Source organism: Strix uralensis, chromosome 6 (assembly GCF_047716275.1).
Source record: "Strix uralensis isolate ZFMK-TIS-50842 chromosome 6, bStrUra1, whole genome shotgun sequence".
Classification (NCBI taxonomy): Eukaryota; Metazoa; Chordata; class Aves; order Strigiformes; family Strigidae; genus Strix; species Strix uralensis.
Window position 1 is genome coordinate 3,499,953 of NC_133977.1, and position 12,662 is coordinate 3,512,614.

Sequence of the window (12,662 nt, forward strand, 5' to 3'; positions counted from 1 at the left end):
GGAGAATTATTTGTGTTTCGTGCTCTCCAACACTCAGCTGCCAGAGTCTTGCGATGGAGTTCAATGGGAAGCTCGCTGCAAGGCGCTGCTTGGGCACCACAGCATCGTCTTTCCACCGCTTCCAAAGTCCACCATGGGCCACTAGAAACATTCCCAGGGCTTTACAGCTGGGAAATAGCAGCGACCTCTTGAGAGAGCCTGATGTCACAAGATTTTTCAGCTTGATTTCCAGAGCAGTGGTCTGGATGTGCTTCAAAATTCTGACTGCTTTTTCCGAGCAAAGTTGTTTCTTGGGATTTTTGTCTTTTTTCCTTTTCTGGGCTCTCCCTTCCCCAGCGCTCAGACCATCTTGTGCAATCGGTGTCCCTTTGTAGACACGTCTGTGAAAAATGCAGAGATTTCCTGAGAGCCGTGCAGTGGAAATTCCTGAGATTTCTGGTGCAGACAGACACGTACAGAGCTGGGGCTGGGGAAGAAGGAGGCAGCAGTTTAGAAGATGCCTTTTCTGCAGAAACAAATCCTTTCTATTCATCCTCTCTAGTCTGCACCTGCAAAAGGGTTATTCAACCGATGGTAAACCAGAACTGCAGGTAGACTCAAGCATTTGCTGCTGTATCGAGTTTTCGTAGCTACTTCTGTGCCTCTGGCAGGTTGGGGGTTTGCAAATGGGTCTTGGACCTCTCCCTGCAGTGCACAGTGTGGTCAGCAGGAGATGCTCTCCCCAGCTTCCAAACATTCAGGTGATTTCCATGTGTGGCTGAAAAATGCCAAGGGAGCAAAGGCATGATGAAAGCTCGTTGGGAGGTAGTAGTGGATTTTGGCAGTGCACGGTGGCCACCCCTTGTGCCAGCTTCTCACATGCTGCTGCTGAGGCTGGGAAACTCATCACATGCAGCCGTTTGCATGCCTGGAGGAGCTCAGTGGGACACGCAGCTGCAGGTCATGCAGCACCCCAGGCTAGCGCTGGAGGGTTTGCAAACTGACTCAGGATGAGGACCCAACTCAAGAGAGGCCCCTGCATAGGGAAACCCACCTGGAAAAAGGTTTGAGTCCACGTCTACGAGGAGAATAACTGGGGACATGGACGCCTGTGGATCAGCACAACACTGATTGGGTAAATCCTTGAGCCCCTGTGGAAGAGAGCTGAGCTTACCAGTTACAGGGACAGGCTGTCAAAGAAAATTTGCAAGAGGGGATGTTCTCCTCCCCATCTTTACGTGACCACCAGCATTAGACAGCCCCACGATGGAACACAGCTGTAGGGATGAATGCACAGGGCTGACCAGAGTACAGCCTGCTCTTTTGCAATGAATTTGGCTCTGGACTACAAACAAAAATGCCTTTTTATTCCCAAAAATAAAATTAAAAAAAGGAGGCAGTATTCTAGCAGCTGCCTGTTGCAGCGACAGAGGAAGAGGGCTGGAAACGAGATGCCATTTTCAGTGCGCGGCTTCCTAATCGAGCGATGCTCAGATGTCTGTGGCCAAAACTGAGGTCTCAGACTGGGGGCTCCGGGTGGAGCAGGTCGAATGAACCGAGGATGCCTTAGAGGGATTAAAAAAACCTATTGAATGGCACCTAACTGGGGGAAAAACACCTTCTGGGGTGTTAAGTGCAGATGTGCAGGTGATGGTCACTGGCTCCTGAAGCTGTGGGGTGCTGCAAGCCCAACGTGGGAAGGGTCGCCATCCGTTTCCCTATGCTTACACCCCTTCCCAAGGCAGCTGGGGCTGGCCTGTGTTGGAGGCCAAAAACTGGGGCAAATACAGTTTTGGTCAGATTGAGGAAAAAGCACTAAAAATGGGAGGTAACCCTCAAGTCAGGATCTTTAATCTGGGGTTAACCCCATCCCTGAGTCCATGCAGGCATGATGCCTGGCTTCCTCACTCACCTCCCACATTCAGGACTAAGCTGGCTTTAATACCAAGCACTTCAGAGCTTGATAAGGTCTTCCAAACAGCAGATATTTTTCTAGCAGTAACAAGGCACTTGGCTGCTAAATCCAGCTAATCCACCCTGTCCTGCTGGGAAGTGGGTGAAAAGGGCCTCTTTGGGCTGCATTGTGAGGATGCTCTGACTTGGCCTATTTCAAGAAATAGTCTTTCCTGGGAAAAGAATTACAAGAATTAGCACGTTTCCTAAGATGACAGGCAATATGCAGATATCACCTAATACATCTACAACAAGCTCTGAGGTTTCCAAGCTGCACTTAGTCTGTGTTATACCACCGTGTAACGAGCTGTTACTGTTCTCAGAGACATTGTGGGTTTGTCCACTGAAGTTTTTTAGGGTAACATTTGCACTTTTAGGTTCCCCTTTGGACAGTTTGCTGCTTTTAGTCCCAGATTGACACCTACAACCTGCTCTGCATCGGCAGGCTTTTAGGAATGAAGACGGAGTGCAGCTTGCAGGCTGCTCTGGAGGTGCCCCTCTGCCTTTGTGCCATAGCTTCTTCCATTCTGGGGGAGAAATAGCATTAAAAAAAATATCTAAGCTCAGTAAGGAGCCAGTGTGGGACCACCTGCATCCATTGCTGGGGTGGCACTGAGGGCAATGCAGAGCTTTTTGCCCATGGTCTGCATCCCAAGGAAGAGGGATGGGGCACACAGCGCAAGAAGGCACAGAGAAAACAAAGGAGTCTTAAACGCAACCAGGGTTGGTGGGGATTTTGAGTAATTATTTTGGAAACAGCTTCAGAATCTGGCAACTTTTTGCTGTGTGTCAAACTGTCAGCCAGTCCATCCAAAATCTATCCCTGCATAGCTCTGAGCGCTGCCAGCCCAGGAGTCCAGGGAGCTGGACATTTCTCCTGCTGAGCCCTGTAGTGATGCCAGCACCCAGGGCAGGAGTGGGTGGTCAAGCTCACTGGCTTTTCCAAAATCATTTCTCATTTCTAGCAGCCTTAAAAAAAAAATGAACCAGGGCAAAATGCAATGCTGTGAGAGCAGCAGAGCTGTGGGTTAATGGGAAATGTCAGGCTCTCTCTATTTAATCATCCTGCTGCAAAACGTCTCTTAAACCATTGATCATCTTTTACTCAGAAAACCATTCTTGCCACAAAAATTGCCAGATTTCCGGGGAAAAAAGTGTGAGCAGTGAGTGAGCGTATTTAACTTTCTTTTCCAAATGGCACTTGTTTAAATTTTTAGTTGCTAGACAGTAAGTGGTAATGCTGTCAGCCGAGATTTACGTGCGCAGCGGTTAAACCATCAGTAAATACAAAGATGCTCTAAGGGCTGGAGTAGGGAAGAAGGAGCGAGCCGGGCAGGGGGGCCTGAAGCACGTATGCTGGAGGATAGCAGCCACAGCGGTCCGGTTATTTCCAAAGCAGGCTGTGTCATGCCCTCTGCAATATTCCAGTCAATCTAACGAAATGCTCATTTTTTTTCATTAACCTCCAACGCAACCTCCCCATCTGCAGAATTAATCACTGCTGGAAAGCTAGACAAGTATTTTAGAAATAACAAACTACTGCTTTCATCCCTAGCAACTTTTTTTCAGGCCTTGTAGTTCCACTTCAGTTCATTGACCACGCTCACAATCTTGCAGATCTCATTTATAAGCCAGATATGTTAATTGCATACACACTTAGATAATTTCTACCTTTTTCAAGAGTGGCAGCTTATTTGGCCTTTACCTACTAGGATATCCTAAAATTGAGACACTCACATCTCAGATGAGATTCCCAGCAGCACGCTGGCATGCTTTCATCGCAGGTTTGGAAGCTGGTTTTGATGGGTTCGAGAGCTGGATGTTATTCCCAGGGTATTTCCCTGCCTGTCTAGTCACTGAGCTAGGAGAGTGCCTGCTTCAGTTCTCTTGGTTTGGAAAGCCCCACTGCTTACACCAAGCTGTGAAACCACGCAGTGTGGTCCCTCCTTGGCACAGCCTTCCCAAAAGCTTTTCATCACGGGTGGCCGAAAGTCCCCCCTTCCCTGGGAACACCGGACAGAGCCCGTCGCTCTCCCACACCTTTCTTCCACTTGTCTCACTTGGTCACTGGGTGGGAAAAGTCCCAAAAGATGGGTGCCTCATCCTCCTGCCCTCATTCCCCCTGTACTTGCCCTTCCCCAGCCCCATTTTCCTGGAGCCCCCAGCCATGCCTATGTGCAAATCTTCAATCAGCTGCCCAGATTATATCTTTATAATATCAGATTTTAATACGGTGAGATCATCACAACCGGCTGCACTTCTATTTCGGCGTTGTCACTATAGCAGCGAAGGTTGAAACAAAACATATAGTTCACCAAAGCAAAGTTTCCTGGCTGATGGTGTTCATTTTTCTTTATGAGCTGACTTTGGAAGACAGCGGAGCGGCAGCTAATGGAAACTCGAATGTCTTTCTCTCTCCCCTGTCTGCTTCTCCGTCTCTGCAGCAATCGAGATAAAGGTTAGACATCTGGTTCGGATCTGCTCTGTTTAACCGAAGAAAAGACCCGCTCCTGCCATCTCGTAAATCATTCCGCAGCTGGAGCGCAGTCCCAGCTATTTGCTGGGGCTGTTTACCCTGACACATCCAATTTAGCCGTGGGTTTTGCTTTCACAAAGGCTGCACTTCCAGCAAGCTGCCTGCTGCCATTTTGTGAGCAGTCCCCGGCTGCTGGACTGGGGCTCTGGCTGAGAAATTATCATGGGTTTAAAATTATCTCAGGATTTAAAGCCATCCAGGATGCTGGTCTCAGTGGCAGGCACGCCAGCAGCTGAGCGGTCAGCTCAGCTCATGGGAATGGTGCTTGCTTGCGGTGAGCTCCCTGCAAGATGGTGCTCTCCGGGAGCAACCACCCTGCCCCAAAGAGCTTATGGGCGTGCAGGGGCTGTAACACATAGGCAGAAAGCAAATGAGCACCTACAAAATCTAGCATCTTCCAAATCCCCTTATCTTAGATTATCATCTCCTTGTTACGGAGAGGTTTAATGGTTTAGGGTTGGGAGATGTATTACTTCATCTCACAAGCAGGAGGCTGAAGCAGGAAGGGACAAAGGGAAGGGTGATGGCCACACAGAAGACCCATGGCCGAGGAAATGCTCACACTTATGTCCCAGTTATCTGAAGATCCTTTACCCCAGGCTCAGCTGCTTCCAAGTTTATCTGCATCTATGCTGAAGCACTTGGATACGGTCCTAATTTCCCGGAACACCCAGTGGGGAAGACATCCTTTTCCTTAAACTCTTGACCTTGCAATGTCAACACTCATGGAGTAGGCCATTGCTTTGGCGTGGTGTTGCTGGAAAACCTGCTTTAACTGAAAGAAGCTAGGCAGGTACATGTGTACATCTATGTACTTTTAGACTGGCTTCTTTTACTGATGTAATAAATTTAATACTGGCTAATAAAATGTGTCAGAGCCACTTTGCCTCTCCTTGTAAAGGTTTCTCAAGAAGGCTATGATTAAATGCAAAGCTACAGCATTAAGAGATCCTAACCAAGCATTAAATGCCGGTGCTATCCTAAATGTAAGGGTCTGGCTGCAATGCTAAGTGTCGTACTCTTCATTTTTATGATACCATTCGTATCATAAAAGGTTATGTCTCTGCTCTGGTGTTGAACACTGTGGTTTTCGCCATCCGACTTGTAGCTCACTTGCATCCAAGGGCAGCATGTTCATCCAAAACCCTCTGGGTTTCAGTTAGAGCAAGTGAGATTTGAGACTGTCTATTGCAAAAGCCATGTAATAGTTTGTCCCAGGGACTGTCCACTATTACCCCTTATGGAAACTACAGTATTGCCCTAAATCTTGAGTTTTCTGGAAACAGGTTAGACAAACCTTTGCAGGGCTCATGTAGGTTGGGTTGACCCTGCCTTGGAGACCCACATAAAGTCCAAGCAGGTCTTTCATTTAATGCTTTGTCTTCAAGTTCTAATGCTAATTCTGTCCCAGTCAGCAGAGGGACCAGTGACTGTCCTCATGGAGTATTTCACAGTAAGGTTTCCCAGAGGAAGTCACAAAATCCTACCACACCTCAGTTTAGGAGTGGGTCCTGGTTGCCTAAATGCAAGCCCCTACTTCAAGTCAAGATGCTCAATGGTGGTCGATAATATCTGCATGGGATTGGAAGACATGGTAGAGATTAAGGAGCTCCCACATGCACCGTGTAACTGGTGCCCAAGGGTTTCTGAAATGACACATCACGCCTAGATGTAGGCAACCATATCCCACCTGTACTGTCTATATCAACGCTCAGACCTTCCTAGCGTTGCTTTGGGGTGCCTCAGGGCATGACTCCCACAGGTGAGTTATGGTAAAGCATGTGGCCAAGCCTATCCAGAAGATATGAGCAGGCCAGAGTAGGAGGAGGATGACAGGTTACCCTCTCCACTGATGCTGAACATTTTTACAAGATGACTTGGTCATTAGTAGAAGTAATGTAGCTGTAGTGGTCTGGCAATGAGAGATGCAGGTTATAGGGAGTGATAGTATCTTTTATTAGGCTGATGTGCATCAAGAAAGCAGGCTTTAAGGTACACAAGTCCTTTTCAGACCACAGCCCAAGGGTTTGAGAGCATCAGCCCAACCATGGGACATGTCCTCCAGCAGCTTGCTCGGTGCTCAGACCAAAAAATGGAGACTTTGTAAACAGCATTAGACCACAGAATGGGTCTTCACCAGGGGACTTTGCTTCCAGTGAAGCTCCTTTATTTCACAACATATCCTCAGTTTATGGGGAAATGCTAGGCTTGAGTCCAGCTTTTCTTTCTTTGCTGTCTCACTCTCAGGCAGGGGTGGAAGACTGACACTGTACCTTTCAAAGCAAAGTCATAGTCAGTTTTGCTGCAGGAGATTTAGATGGGATGTCTGCATAAGATGCCCTGCTTAAAGGACTGTGTCCTCTGCATTATAGGACGTACATCCATCACATCTGTCTTGAGTTCATCAACACAGTGCCTATATTTATTTTAGGATGCTGCTACGAAAGGGTTTCACAAGGGGATGGGAACAGTTTAGCCAGAGCTAATTTGTCTGCAAAAAACACACATTAGGGGATCAGCCCCCTCCCCTAACATGGGGGGCTTGGCAACCAGGGGGATGCCAGCCAAATCTGCAGCTAATAAATGGTGAAGGCTACCCCAAAAGCAGCGGGGTGTGGATGTGAGGGCTAACCATCGGCAGCCAGGAGCGAACTGCACTGCTCGGGGCTCTGCCGGGCTGGGATGAGCTATTTTTACTCCTGGTCTGGTCCCGCAGCCACGCTGGCAGATGCGCTCCCAGCTGCAGATGACTTCCATGTGTAACCCCGCGTGGCCGCTGGCCGGGGGCCCGGGGCGTAACGTGCTTCCTTAAAAGGCTCGGGAGAGGCGATTGCAATGCCCGGCAGCCCCAAGGATGGGAGGGGATGGGGGGGCCCCCTCCCAAGCTGCCTGCTCCCCCGGCATGCTGCACCTTCACATCCCTGAGTGCTGCACAGTCCATTGACAGCAGCTTTACTGGGAAACAGAGGCAGCACCAGCATTGGGAAAACCTCTCCCATGCTCCAGAGGGGTGGGAGGCCAGAAGGAAGGATGATTCGTAGGTCGCTTTAACCCAGCTGCAACTTTTATACCCCGAGAGAGCAAAAAAGGGGGTCTTCGACATGCCCCTGGGCACAGTAAAATGCAGAGCAGGCTGCTCTGTCCTCCGGAGCGCTCACAGCTGGGCGCAGCCATTGCAAGAGCCAATTATAATAATAAATAAAAAAAAGATTACCCATTCCCCTCTTTTTTAATGAAGCCCATGTGATGTGCTCAGAGAAGGTGCCAAATAAACAGCGCAGCTTCCCAAGTGCAGCTGCCAGGGCTCGGCCTGTCCCCAGTTGAGCAGCATGCCTGCCGTCCCCGAGCTCTATGCAAGTGGCTTGGTGCTGACAGGAAATTTTGGGATCTGGGCCGCTCCATGTGCCAGGAATGGCATAAAAGTTGGGACACCTAAAGATGTAAATGCTCACGGGGACAAAGCCCAGAGCGTCCCTACCACAACGGGCTGACATAGAGTTTAGGGATCTGGTGGAGTTGAGAACAGTCAGTGTTAGGTTAATGGTTGGACTGGATGATCTTCAAGGTCTTTTCCAACCCAGATGATTCTGTGATTCTGAATCTGCAGCCCCACTCATCTGGACATGTCAAGATGAGGCTCTTGGACCCCTGTGAATTGTGTGCAGCATTGAATGGGGAACCCGAGGTGCCTGGCCAGCTTAATTTAGTCTTGTAAATGGTGTTGTGGAAGGCAAATTGTCCTGTAGGGAGGGCTGTTTTCAAAGCCATCGTGTACAATACACATGGAGTCTCTCATGTCATGGTCCTTGGAGACCCACCTGAAGTGCTTCAGAAAGTGGTACCCTGAAGTGTGGGGCAGGTGAGCACCAGGTCACCTTCTCGTGACATTCCAACCCTGACCCATGGAGGAAGACACTGGATAAGCCCTAAATTGTAACTTTGACCTCCTTTCCAAGATTTAACCAATACAACCCTGTTCTCCAGAAGTGAGTAGATGCCCTCTCCCCTGTGGACCTGCTCTGGTTTGGCATTCAGCTGCCCTGGCCATGGTGTGTGCCTGCAAGGCTCACGTCTTCCTTCTCAGCACCTCCACTGGGCCATGGGAGGTGTTACCAACCCCCACCTGCAGACCACAACTCAGATTTGGGGAAATTTAGGATCTCAGGCCCACAGCCCAGCGCTGCCCTGTGCCCTGGAAGGGGGAGGTCAAGTTCATCTGCCTCATACTTTTAGGGGGACATCTTGGAGTGGCAGGGAAACATACATTGTTTCTGTGAATCTTAGCTTCCTTGGGTGAGCTCCGATAAGGCCAGGAATACCCTGGGGTAAAAATCATCATGGCTATGGACAGCGAAGGAGACACCCAGACGTGCCCATGGAGTCATTGAGCCATGCAGGTTGGAAGGGACCTCCAGATGCCTCTGGTCCAACACACTGCTCAAGGCAGGGCCAGCTGAGGCCAAGTTGCTCAGGGCCGTGTCCAGCTGAGTTTAAATTCTTCCAGGATGGAGATTTCACAACTGAGATATCTCAGTTCCCACCTTTTTCCAATCTGGAAAATTCCAGGTTACCAGCAGCATCTCAGTGATGTCCCCCCAAATATCCATACTACATCCATCCTCTCTTTAAGGATCACTGGGATTTCCCTCCAAAGAAATGGTTTCCAGACCCTGGAAAATTACTCCACTGATGCTCACTATGGCTTTTACAAAGACAAAAACATGAGTTTCTCAAAACCTCCATTAGACTTTATTTAAAAGTTCTTTGTATAGACTTCCTGACACAGAATCCACAATAAAAATAAAATCCCCCTCCCACCCGCCGCACCCCCTCCCCAAATTGCTTTGCTTTGTATTTTATAAAACATACAACATCAGAAGAATGCCAGAGGCATCCTACACCACAATTTAAAAATTTGTTAACTGAGGCCTTGGTCCCAGCAGTGCATTTGCATTTGGAAAACTTGCTTCCTTTTCCTTGCTAGTTCAGTTGGCCACATATGTTACAAATGCATACAAGAGATCTAGTTTGAAATCTAATCCAGCAGAAGGAGAAAAAAATAAAAAAAAAATTAAAAAGGAAGAATGAAAAATTGAACCACTTGTTTATCAGAATTAGCTACTCTCTTACACGAAGGCTTCCCCTGTAAAGTTATGCTCAGTTATGAAAATGATAAAAGCAAGCATGTAACAGTTGCAGTGAAATTATTATGATTTTTTTTTGTCTCATTTTTACGGTGCCTTAGATAGGCGGACTGCCGGAATCAGAAAGAAAGGGTAATTTAGAGACGTGTTGAGAGACAATAACAATCTGCAATTAGGTAAATATTTGGTAATGTTGAAGCTATACAATATAACCTGGACACACGTAGCACTCAGTCCACAAACAGTTTAGCACCATATTGATAGGTCATGCAGCAAAACACTTTCTTCAAGGTTTGCTTGGAAGTTAAAAGCATGAAATAGTACAGTGCAAGGTAGTCTATACCCTTAGCTTCTATAGGGGTAAGGTGGCAACGGCTGATGCTCCTGGCTGTCTCAGAGGTATATGTTGACAGGTCGCTGGCTCTATGTCCCTATCGTCGTCACCACACCAGGGTTGATGTTACCTAAATAGATTTGATAGAGAAAAATAAATGAGGTTATTTCATGCATGGGAAGCTGTGCAGGATACTGAGGGAGGATAAATGGAGTTCCTTGCCAGGACTTGCTATGGAGGCCAGAGAACCCCAAGCAAGCTCACTACGGCCATGCATCAGATTGGAAATGTCAGGGACCTGGCTGCCCCCTTCGCCAGCCACGCATATGCTGCTTACCAGGGACACAAACTTTTTCACATTCTTTCTGCGTGTTAAATCTGTTCTCGTTGCCTCCGCAGCCGCCGTACCAGAACCGGGCACAGCTCTTGGTCTCGGGGTCGTAGTACCATTTCAGCACAAAGTTCCTGCAGGTCCCCTCATCTTTTTGCAACCGGCAGATATCCGTGACTGCAGATAAAAGCAGGAGCAAGAAGAGTCAGCAATAGCTCTCCTGGGTGAAACACAGCTTCTCTGAATGTATTTGCATGGCAGAGAAATGCCTGTGAGCAGGGCAGGCATACAAGCTGAGAAAGGGCAACCACAGGATAGACTTTGCATGTCTCCTGTGACTTAATTCCATCATTAGTCTACAAAGAGAAGGTCTTTCTTTGGAGGTCACCAGCCCTGAGCCATAAGCCCTCGGCCATGTTGCTGTCATGCCTCCATGGAGCGATGCTGAGATGAAGGAAGAGTGCTGCACGGCAGCGGTTGTCTGCGAAACCCCTGAATTTGCAGGAAATGAGTTGTCATGTCTCAAAACTGGGAGAGAACTGGCTGGGCTGCAAGTGAAAAAGTATTGGCACAGTCATTTTCCCATTAAAAATACTGGCCTCCCTCAAAGAGAGAAATCTTCTATTCTGAAGATGCTCCTGGACCTACCACACACTGCCCTGTGGCATCCTACATCCCTTGCTGGGTGAGCAGAGAGCAAAATAACAAAGTATTTGGATGTGTTGAAATTAAATTGCCAAATACATTTTAAAAAATAAAGTAAAAAAATCTGATATTAGCCACTAATTTACCATCAAGTCACAAACAAGGCATCCCTGCAGGGATGCAGAAGCAGCTCGTGCCACCTCTGCTCAGCACAGCGTAACCATCAGCCATCACGGCTCGTCCTGGAAAAGCCTTGTTACCATAGCTCTAAGTCAGGCAGATCCCAAGAATTTCTGGTATCACGCTCATCGCTGCTACTTATCAGCAGTATGGCTTCAAGGTGCTGGTGTCCAGCTTTGGGCATGAGTAAAAATCATAAGTCAACAGTCAAACAAGTAAATCAGTAAAACAGCCAGCACCAAAAAATGAATGGGGTGAGGGGGAGTCTGATGGGTGGAGTTCCTCTTACAAGAGGGATATTTGCAACCAGAACCCCTTTTTTAATTAAGAAGAAGAAGAAAAAAAAAAAAAGTCCTCTACCTTCTTTTTTTTTCCGAAAGCAAAGCTAAATCAATGTATACAGATTATACCAGCAATGACTGCCGGTGAAATTCAGGTCTTGAAGTCATCCTCTGAATCTTGTCTCAGGATCATGCCTTTTGTAAACTAGGTGCCAGAAATCAAGCCACTTAAAGGACTTCTCTGAAATGGTGGTTAACAGCCCCAAGCCTTCTGCAGTGCCCTTGTAATCACACAGGGCCCCCAGAAATAGCTCTTTGGTAACAGCAAAGGTACCTGAACTAGCTCTGATCCTTAGACCACTCACATGAAGGCAGGATTTTGTGAGATTGAGAACTCAATGCTGGTAAAAAATAATTTTATATTCACTTTCCTATGATTCTGCCTGTCCCAAGCAGTAAGAAAAAGTAATTGGCCACAAGTGCAAGGGGCTGAGAGATCTTACCAGGGCTCTGTCCTATCAGAAACAGAGCCCCAACATACCTATGAATGAGTATAGGAAAGAATATATAGATATAGGGTGAATATATAAAAAGGTGGGTTTGCCAGCAAGATTCTTTGGGGCCTGATGAAAGCAAAAGCATACTAAAGCCCTCTGAAGTTTTAACGGGAAGAAGGGTGCAGAAGATTATCCCTGAAATCCCGACTAGAAAGTAGGTCTGGCAATGGACCCTAGCAATAAGAAAACCCCGGCAGCGGGTTTACTTTAAAGGAAATTGCAGCTGGTGCTGGCAGCTGCCCAGAGCCCAGGAACGCTGCAGTGAGGCCGGATGCTCCCGGGATTGACATGGAAATGCCCACACCAGTGTCACGGACCTTGCACCCCAGCCACAGCCATGCTTCTGAGTAGACCCTGCCAAACATCTATACTCTTTCTGCCCATTCATTTTAATTGCATTTTCCCCTTTTTCTCTGTGCACAGGAGTCCCTCCGTGTCATGAGCAACTGAACAGTTCACTGCCAGAACAACACTGTGGTCAAAGGGGTCAGACTCAAGTGGTCCACGCTGCGGTCATGATGAAGATTGGGTGGTTGACTTGAGCGGTGAGTTTACTGTTTAGATAGGAGGAACTGAGAATACGTCCCTTCTGAGAGAGGAGACGTGTCTGAAGGGATGCTTCTGCCCTGTTCTAAATGCAGCTTTTTGAAGCAGGATTTCTTTTTTAATCTCCATTTCTCCTTGGAATTTGAAATGAATATTGAGCTTCCAATTCAGCTTTG

The 12,662-nt window shown here is 47.8% G+C and overlaps 1 protein-coding gene across 3 annotated transcripts in view; it reads right to left on the reverse strand.

Moving 5' to 3' along the window:
* Nucleotides 1-9,213: 9,213 nt before the first annotated feature.
* COL6A3 (collagen type VI alpha 3 chain) overlaps nt 9,214-12,662 on the reverse strand; it is a 63,626-nt gene continuing 60,177 nt past the window's right edge. For all 3 annotated transcript variants that reach the window (XM_074872525.1, XM_074872524.1, XM_074872523.1), the window contains 2 exons: nt 10,284-10,454; nt 9,214-10,076 (listed from right to left, as the gene is read on the reverse strand). In XM_074872525.1, the coding sequence (XP_074728626.1) occupies nt 10,036-10,076; nt 10,284-10,454 (212 nt within the window). In that variant the 3' untranslated portion in view covers nt 9,214-10,035. The remainder of the gene's footprint in view (nt 10,077-10,283; nt 10,455-12,662) is intronic.